Source organism: Echeneis naucrates, chromosome 23 (assembly GCF_900963305.1).
Source record: "Echeneis naucrates chromosome 23, fEcheNa1.1, whole genome shotgun sequence".
NCBI lineage: Eukaryota > Metazoa > Chordata > Actinopteri > Carangiformes > Echeneidae > Echeneis > Echeneis naucrates.
Genome location: NC_042533.1, coordinates 8,076,163 through 8,086,183, shown reverse-complemented (window position 1 = coordinate 8,086,183; position 10,021 = coordinate 8,076,163). Strand labels below are relative to the sequence as shown.

At 39.1% G+C, this 10,021-nt stretch overlaps 1 protein-coding gene across 1 annotated transcript; it reads left to right on the top strand.

Annotated features, from left to right (window-relative positions):
• The first annotated feature begins 2,285 nt into the window (after nucleotides 1-2,285).
• Nucleotides 2,286-9,398, top strand: sypl1 (synaptophysin-like 1). The gene is made up of 5 exons (XM_029495183.1): nucleotides 2,286-2,413; nucleotides 5,941-6,059; nucleotides 6,161-6,365; nucleotides 6,483-6,674; nucleotides 7,115-9,398. Exons 1-5 carry the CDS (start codon nucleotides 2,342-2,344, stop codon nucleotides 7,244-7,246), a joined length of 720 nt encoding a protein of 239 aa, XP_029351043.1. The 5' UTR covers nucleotides 2,286-2,341; the 3' UTR covers nucleotides 7,247-9,398.
• The last annotated feature ends 623 nt before the right edge of the window (nucleotides 9,399-10,021 follow it).

Genomic DNA, 10,021 nt, shown 5'->3' with positions numbered 1-10,021 from the left:
TCTGTTTGTGTGGGTGTATGTGTGCAGTCCTGTAAGAATGCCTCATGTGTAATGGATGAAAAAGTGTTTGTGAATATTTTTTTCTTTATGTTGTTGTTGTTTTACTTGTATGTATATGTTGGTTGTCCCAAAGTCTCTCCCAACGGATATTTTAACTAACATTGCTATATTGTAAACAATACACTGATTAAAGATGCCACCCTGTCAGTTTGAAATGGTTGATTCATTATGTCTATTTATTTTACTGAATTAATTTAGAATAATGAGGTTTTGGGTTGTTTTTTTGTTTGTTTGTTTTTCTGTCTTTTTCATTTCATGCAGGACGCAGTGAATGGGAACTGTGACTCCTTCTGTCTGTCGTCTAACCCTAACCCTACTCATCATTAGTTCTCATTGTAGTTAAACATCTTTCTTGGAGCTCCCAAACTCTACAGTGAAAAAGTAAATAGGTCTGTTATTTTAATCATTTCCTTAGAAGATCTCTATTGAAGCCCCAGTAGATGATTAATATATTTTTACAAACATTATTTGTCAAATTCCATGAATGTCCTGCTTGCCTGCAGGCATATATTTGCATATTATGATGACCTGCTGTGCACCAACTGCTGGCACTTTCTAGATTAGACCGCCAGTGAACTGAAATTTATTAGAAAGCAATTGGAAAGGCACTGATTTCAAACTGATTAGGAGAAAATGACATGCTTCTATCCGGGGAACTCCTTCCTAATTATTCTGAACTCGCAGAAAAAAAGCGTCACTAATTTTTATTATCTCATCATTCAATGCTTATTACCTGCAGCAAATATGTAAATGCTTGATGAAGGCCTATTTAAAAAAAAAAAAACGCAGGTTGGGATAATGAGTAAATCTCGGTTCTGTCTCACTTTTAACAAAGTTAGCAGCAGATGGCAACATTTATGGGAAACTGATTTAAAAGTTTAGTCAAGTTTCTTCTGTTGTTTTAACTTTTCACTTTGCTGCCAGAAGTGTAGTTCAGGGTGTGTCGACACGCTTAGATGTGGTCAGAAGTGAAACAGGCTCAAAGCTTTCGCCTTGAGAGGGGGAGGAACTGCTTCTGTTTTGCATGTGTCAAAGGCAAAGTCAATATATCTGTTTCATTCCCAGATGAGGAGCCAGAAAATGAGGAGAAGCAGCAGAATAAGTTTCCCTGGAGAAAAGAAAAGACCGGGGGATGGAACCATGTGCAAGGATTCGGTTGAACTAAAGCACAGAAAGCACACACAAGACTCAAGACGATTAGTATCTAATGCTAATCTTTGTCAAAAAAAAGAAAAGAAACAAACATGGCAAGTAGGTTGGTGACCACACAGCTCAATTTGATGTCACACTTTATAATGGGTGTACTTCCCCTTTAATCCAGTCCAAAGCCCTCCACCCGTGTTGTCTGGTTTGTGGTTAAGGTTCAGTCTCATGCCATTCGTGGGGATCAAATCAGTGTTGTCTTCTTGGTGAAATGACCCTTTACTCACTTTCCCTCTAGTCTCTGAGCTAAACCTCTTTCTTTGTCCCAGCTGAGAGCCTCCAGAGGATCAGTGGTTTGCGAATGAGGGTCACAAGACTCAATCCACTCATTTCGTACATATCTGCAGGTCAAAGTGCTTTGTTTAACAACACAGCCTGTAGTGAACCATCTCCAAGTTAAAATCCACCTACTTGTTAAAGCAGGGTGAATTTATTTGATGTGAGATATCCAGAGGCAGCTGAATCTCTGTGTTATATCACACCATTGGCAATATCATGACTGCAGGCATTTTAACTTGTCTTTGTGCTGCTTGATTCTTTCCCCCCTCAGGTTTTATACAGAAGAACAAATAGCCTGACGTTTTTTACATTTAGAGTCCTTCTCCCTGTAAGTCAACACACATGACGCCTGGGCACCGACTGGAAAGCGTAATTTGGCACACTTTACGCTCCTCATCCGCTGCGTCGCCTGCGTACTTACGCATCAACACCAAGCGGAGCGCTGGGAACTCGATCGCTTCTCAAGCAACACTGCAAAAAAATCCACACACCCACCTCGACCGAAGGCTCCTCCAAGACAAAGAGGCAGCTTTTGTTCTTTAAAGATCCCTGAAGTTGCAGTTTCAGGGATTGGGTTGATTCCACTTCCACGGCAAAAGTTGGCTCCTCTTGTTTTTGCACAAAGTTGGCTCGCGTAAAAATTACATGAGTGCGGTCATTTTTTGCAGCGGCAGCAGTTGGACCCACGTCACTCTGCAGGACGACTCCCCCTTTTTCCTCCCTGTTGGTCCAACATCCACAGTTAAGGAACGACTTGGAGAGAGATTTCTTTTTGGGGGGGAGGATCAGAAGCGCAGTTATGATGACCGGATTTCGGCTGAACTTGTCCCCGCTCAAAGAGCCACTGGGCTTCGTCAAACTGGTGGAGTGGGTAAGTTAGAAGTGTGTGTGAGTGGGATGGTGTGTGTCAGTGGACAGGGAGGTTCAGTGCTTTTCTTGATCCTTGGATTTTCCCTTTTTTTTTCCTGGCACTTGAGGAAAAACCACTTAGTAAGCAACTAACAGATTTATAAACTAGGGAAACGAGAATGTATTCTACTAAATTATAAGAATAAATTGTAATACTTTTATTTTTTTAATTTTAGAATTAATTGTAGTTCTAGCTGCAGCTTCAGAGTTTTTACACAATCTGATAGTGGAAAGGGTGAGTAACAATGTATGAGCAAGCAAAACAAACCTCCCAACATTGTGCTCAAATTATAATATTTTCACAGACCTTTCTCACACGTTAGACCGAAGAGATCAGGGATTAAAAGTGAAGATAAACTGTTTGGAGAAGAGACGTGAGTTCAGCTCATGGGCCTGCCCCTTCAGGGGACACAGTGAGAGATTAATGCATCGCTCAGCAATAATTTACTTCTGAGTAACTGTGTGAGATGATTGAGACATTCTGCTCAGATGTTCGTATCCACGTTCTGGGTTTGTGTGTCTGGGGAGGCCCAGCAACAGTTGCCTATAAAAAGTCCAGTCCTCAGTTTTGCTCTACAGAACTGGGTCAGAGAAATCCAGTGTGAGTAATACAGCTCAGCTAGTTTCTCTCAGTTATTGTTTTCTCATTACACACACACACACACACACACACACACACACACACACACACACACACACACACACACACACACACACACACTTACTTACAAAGCTGTAGAGCAGCAGTAACACTCAGTCATCTGACTCAGGACAAGGCTGTGTGTGTGTGTGTGTGTGTGTGTGTGTGTGTGTTTCACTGTGTTGGCCTTACATAACCTTCATTTAACAGCATCATTTCTTATTTGCCAGGGGCCAAATAATAACTCTTTTAATGTTGGGGGCTTTCCTGGGTGTTCATCCAGAGGACCTCACCAGCAAAACAGTACTAATCGCTACATTCTACATTAAATGCTTTTAACTCAGTCCCGGAGTTTGAGTCATCAGCCTAATGAAGCAGATAGCTGAACAAACACCACTTACCCCAAAATATCACTGTTGTACTAACCTTAACTAAGCATTTGGTAGATTATTTAACCCATTGTATTGGATTATCCAATTAACAGCAATCCATACGAAATCCCAATGACTTCCATATGACACCACCATAATGATGATAATATGATCTAACTACAGTAACACAAAGATTTAAAAGTTGTTACTTTCATTCATAAATAAATTCCTAAATTCATTCTGACTGAAGCACTAAAGGTGAAATACAACTATCTAACAGGTTGTTTTGTTTACATTCCAACGCCTAATCAACATACTCTAAATGAAAGGGAGGGCTTGGCATTTTTGAGTTTTGGCCTAAACACTGATGTCTCCCTCGATATTATCTGCCATATAGTAGTAAACAGGAAGGCGTGGCTGGTGCTTAAAGGAGGCTCCATTCACTTAGGATCTAGAATAATGATGAGAAAGCTGTTTCTCTCTGTTTTTGGACTTGTGACAACTTCTTTTTTTTGTCTTACCTAAGTCAGCTTACACATCTTCCCCACAAGATGCAGTTCTTCTGTTTTTTTATATACTGACTTGTCACTGTTTGCATATCTTACCTGCATTTTAATGTCTATTGCATATTGTGTGTGATTGCTTGCTGTGTGATTCAAGATGGTGCCTCACAGCTTGGTTTTGAGAAACATGCACTGCTTTTAATGTAATTTAGCAGCCAGGATTGTTCATTGATTTGGGCCCCAGAGGTTTTCAGATGTCTGAGATGCCTAAGCCACAGGCTCTGATACGGCTCTGGAGGGTTATTGCTGTGTGTCAGGATCTTTGGAAACCATTGATAAATTCATTAAAGCTGAACTGTTACATTGGAAACTAAACAAAATGATCAAAATGTTGACGCATGTGTTTGGTCCTCGCTGACTGTTACAGTTGTTTAAGCTGTGACTTCAATACAGGAGAGGGACAAGAGTCCGCGGAGCAGGAATGCTGAGAGTTGATACTTATAGTGGTGTGTAGCTAGAAAAACAGGAAGTGGCAGCCAGTGACATCTGGAGAAACATCTGGAGAGAGGCCGAGAGGTGTGTGTGTGTGCTGGATGTCTTGGTGAGATGCCAAAGGCTAAAAGTTGAACTGCCCCTGTTGTAAGCGCTTTTAATGGATGGCAGTAAGTTGGATACATTTTAGTCTGCTAAACATCCTTTGTTTTTATTTGTTTATTATTATTATTATTATTACTTTTTTCATATGAATGGATTATGGGAGATGTCCTCATTTTACAGTCTGTGCTTCACAACATAACACTTTTCACCCAGAGTGCAAAAAGAACGCAATCATCTTATCAATATTTTTGTATTAATAAAATATCAGCTGACCATGCCTGATGTGGAAAAGGTTGCTTTTAGTGATGTACCCACAGACAATCATTCCTCAACTCTGCTCTGTGGAGAGGCTTTGTGACCTTTAGCCTTTTCTTTGACGCGTTTACTGTTTTGGTTCACTATCACCAGCACCAGACAGCAGACGGATAAAGTCAGCGACAAACTAGTGAAGATGGAGTAGCATTTACTGCCTAAAGCATCAGATGTTTCCCCAAAAAAGTTTGTGGAGACCTAAAAAGAGAGTGAGTAATACTCTTGCATTTGCCAAGTGCCCAAAAACACAACTCCAAACAAATGCTGTAGTAGTTTTGTGTCTGCTTAATAAGTAATTAAGCCACTGTTTGCTGGCATGTTTGCCACATCATCCTATTGAGGGAATGCTAGGTAGGAGTTGTTTTTAGATCCTAGTGCACTGCCCACATGTGGCCAAAAAATCAGTGAATGCAGATTTTAAACAGTTTAGAGAAACAAGGATGTTTCTGGTCCAAAAGCAAGACACACAGCTGTTGAAAATTCCTGCTGTGTGAAGCAAGATAGTGTGTCTGTGCCAAGCTCTGTAGCGGGGCATTAAATCTGAATCAGTGTTGCTCTGTAGCATAGCGGTTATGCTGTTGGGAGCTGTGAGGATGGGCAGAAACAATGGATGTCAATAATCGTGAGATCCACTGAATTATATGATCATTGCTTCTCCTACTGCGGTTTGAATAGCCGGCAGCCTGACTAAAAGAATTTAGTATGTGTTGGTTTTAAGGAGAGTATTAGTGTCACATGGTCCACATGCTGAATCAGATGCTTTCCTGCCCCTGCAAGGAAGAATTCAAGGGACAAATGCTAGAACTAATGTTGCCAATTGCATGTAAGTCCCATTTTTTATAATACTGCAGTCTAGAGAAGAATTATACAGAAATTCTAATTATCATTGTGATTGCTTTTGTATTGTAGGTTCAATGGGAAGAATATATTGGCTATGGCTCCTCCTCACTTCAACAAACATACATAATCTTAAGTTTATTGAGTTAAACGTTCTTTTTCCTTGAAGCTGAGCAGTGTTTTCTCACATCTCTCAACCACTTCCCTCGTCTCTCGTCTGTGCAAACAGCTCACGGCCATATTTGCTTTTGGAAGCTGTGGTGGATTCTCAGGGAAGAACGTCCTATCTCTCTTCTGTGGCGATGGCAGGAATGAGTCTCTTAATGCCAACTTCCACTACCCATTTAGGTGAGACTCAGCACATTGTTTTGTGAGACTCCAGTTGTTTTCAGTGGCAGACACAGGTTTGCATTGTCTGATGTTAACGCTCTGCCTTGTCTTGTTGCCAGGTTAAGCCAAATCCCACTCGTAGTGGGAAACACGACTCTCTGTAACCACTCTGTCACGACCACATACATGGTGGGGGATTCAGCCTCCTCAGCAGAGTTCTTTGTGGGCATTGCTACCGTCTGCTTCCTGTACAGCATGGTGGCATTGTTGGTTTATTTAGGCTACATGCACATCTACAAGGACTCTGACTTTGGACCCATTTTTGTGAGTATTGCTCGTACTTTCTTCTGTCAAGTTAACCTTTCAGAATAGTATTTGAGGGTCACAGAATTTTTCTATCTTCTGTCCATAGATCTGTTGTGTTTGTCTCTTTGATTACAGGACTTTTTGATCACAGCAATCCTGGTCTTCCTGTGGCTGGTGTGCTCATCTGCCTGGGCAAAGGGCCTGCAGAACGTGAAGGATGCCACAGACACTGATGGCCTCAGTGGCACATTGGCACTCTGCAAAGGAAGCAATATCACCTGCGAGGTCACAGAGTTCACCAACATGCGAACCCTTAACATCTCTGTGGTGAGAGCAAATGTAGAGCAGCTCTGATGGCAGTTTAAGATTTTTTGGGGAACTTTGAAGTTTTTACACATTTAAATTTGTTCATGTGACTGCATGTACAACTGTGTTTGATTAGTTTTAGTTTCAACACATCTCAAGCCCTTTGTTTTACTGACCCTGTTCTGTCAATCCCTCCATTTCATATCATACTACATTTCTGGGCAATAGCATAAACATCAAGCAGCCTGACCTAAGCAACATGACAGTCAAAGCAACAGCACTTTAATTTTTTCTTATCTTCAGACACTGCTGGTTTGCTTAAATCAACATTTTCTGTCACAAGTCCCAAAAATAAATGAACACAAATGGTCTCAGTCATATTCTGCAACACATAAAATATCACAATTCCTTTGTAGTGTTTTCTCTTAACACAAAATCTTTTTTTCTGTCCACTCTTCCAGGTGTTTGGCTACCTCAACATGTTTGTGTGGGCGGGCAATGCTTGGTTTGTGTACAAGGAGACTCGCTGGCACTCTCAGAAAATCTCTTCCCAGTCTGGACATGGAAGGCAACAGGTCCCTTCACCCATCTAACATACAGTATACGCACAGTAATACACTACACATGTTAGAGTTGCATGCACATACCCATAGATACAATAATTGGCATCCTTGTGACACACAACAGAATCAGTCACACACACTCAGATAATGCATGCATGCACTGCACACGTGTAGGTATAACACTTAAATACACAAATGAAAATGTTTTGTGAATATGATGAAGACAGACAAAATGAAGGATAAATTAGTAGATGGATTTGGATCTTGACAGTACAACAGTGAAGGTGGCACACAGAACTAAACAGGTATTTTGTAATCTAAAATAATGAGTTCTCATAATATACTTGGCACATTCATGTCTTACTCAAACTCAGAGTACTTCTAACAGAAATGCAAATTTTAATTTCTCTCTAAAATATTTGTCGAAGTTCTCAAGTAGCCCTGCAGCAGTACAACCACTGCAAATATAACATAAATAAAATGGCTTTAAAGTGCTATGTGTAAGTATTAGAAATATTAAAAATGAAGTAGAATTATCAACAGAATTTGAAGAAATTTAAATGTGCCTTTTCAAAGATGGTTTCTTTAGCGGGCAATAGACGCACAAAGAACAGCTGTTTGTATGCTTCCCTTTGTTTTTCTATTTCCATTTTTAGAAATACTGGTTACATGAAGGATGCTTAACAACATATTTATGAAAGTGAGGTACTTTGAACTCAGTGCTTCCTCTTTATGTCCATAAAGCCAAGCTGTCAGAATTGGAATTCATTTTCTGCCATAATGAGGACAATGTGATCAAGGTTTTCAGGGTAACTATCTCTAATTAAATATGACACGTAATATCATTATCCTCAATACCATTTAACCATTTCAGAAAATTTCACTGACAGGTATTGCAAATTTTTGACTCAGCTGTGAAATGCAGTGTTAAATCCTATTTTTTGCACATACTATATACTTTAAGGTAAATAGCACCTGCAAATCCAGAGAATGACTCATTAGTTCATTGGTTTTTCTCACATTGAGTCCATTTCCCCCCTATGTGGTGGTTATCAGGTATCGAATGAGTAAACTAGGCTTAGTCATTTACCAAACTAATATAGAAATCCACTTTCTCAAGAAGGCAAGTTCCTCTGACTAACACTTAGTCTCTGATCCAAATATCAAGGAGGTAGTTTTTACATTGATTGTATGATTTCCTTATTACAACACGCACAGTTCACTCTTATGGTGCTTAATATGCTTTTAATGATGTCCTTCAAAGCACTGTGAGAGTGTGAAACCATAAAAAAATACTTGATTGAGAGTTGGCAACTTAATTCGTGCTGGAAACTGTTGCTGTGACAGAAGCCAAAGTCTGAAATCTTCCTCTGAAGGCTCTCATTTATTTAGCATTGACCAAAGCACTAGAATAAATTCTCGTGTTCTTAAAAGTTTTCTTTTCTTCTCATTGTAAATATAATCATACTTCCTCTTCAGTTTTTTGTGTCACTGTTCAATGGAAGTCATTCCTCAAAAGCATTATTTTATTTTTCATTTTTTTTTAGCTTAATGTTGTTAAATCAATAACCTTGTTGCTTTTTTTTGTGATTGTAGTTTTTTTAATGCTTTGTGTCACCAAAAAGTGAGCTGGTGTTGTTGTGGGTTGTATTTGTTGTTGTTGTTTTTGTTTGTCTGTTTTTTGGTTTTTTACAAGTTGATTGCTTTGTCCTTTTTCATTTTCAATATATGTAGATGGTTAGTTTGAATAGTTTTTGATTTTGGTTTTGTTTTGTCATTTGCCTTTTAGTAGAATTATACAGTATGCTGGATGGTGCTGCTAGTTCATTTCACTTTGTTGAAGGACAAAACTTTAACAAAAGACAACTTTGCGTGGTGTACTGGTTATGCTTCTGCACGCTTGTAATCATCATCCAACATGCTTTAGCTTTGTCAATGATTCCTGTGTATTTAACCTGCCAGAATGTCTTATTGAATACAAATGTACCCTCTGTGACATTACAGTTTTCAACGTTTCTTTGTTTTTTCAATAAAAATATATGATTTCTCATGAATCTCTTAACTGACCATCTTATGCATATGCATGTCTGTTAGTGTGTGTGTATGTGTCACTCTAAAGTATGTAATTATTTTATTACAGAATTTTATTCTAACTCAATAAATCCCAAATATTTCTGGCATATCATAATATCAAAGCATTTTTATTAAAAATGTGTGGGCTTTATAGGTAGTGAAGATTGAAATATCCTTTTTTTTTTTTTTTTCTACATTTTAATTTTTTTGGACTGAGTTAAGTTTCTTGAGAAAAATAACACTCAGTGTGTGGGGAAACAAAAAAGGAATGTGGTTCAGTCCTCTTTTCTGTGTTATGAATGTGGGAGAAAATGAGACGAGAGGATATGTGCTGCTGTCTGTACAAGAAAGACAGGAAGGACAGTTTTCAACCACAGGTTATCATAAAATGTCGGTCTGTGTTTGTGTGTGGATTTGACACATCATTTCAAACTAACAAAATCTGGTCATTTCCTACTACTTTCCTATTTATACTCAGTTCTCTCTGTCCCCTCATTCAGCTTCAAAGGACAAGTTCATGCTGTATCATGTGATCAGTGATGTGTGTGCACTGGACTCATGGTTTATAACACCAGACAATAATGGATTTGGCACTGAGTATGCAATGTGTGTGTGTGTTTGTTTGAGAGGGAGAGCGTATCTCATCCCAGTTTGCTGTTTACCAGTTCATTGCTATCAACATTATGATCGAGACAGAAGAAAAGAATTACAGTGTTCTTTCATGGCTATGTA

Coding starts and splice junctions, on each gene's coding strand:
- sypl1 (XM_029495183.1), top strand. CDS start 2,342: ATGATGACCGGATTTCGGCTGAACTTGTCCCCGCTCAAAGAGCCACTG. Junction 2,414..5,940: donor TCGTCAAACTGGTGGAGTGG/GTAAGTTAGAAG, acceptor CTGTGCAAACAG/CTCACGGCCATATTTGCTTT. Junction 6,675..7,114: donor GAACCCTTAACATCTCTGTG/GTGAGAGCAAAT, acceptor CCACTCTTCCAG/GTGTTTGGCTACCTCAACAT.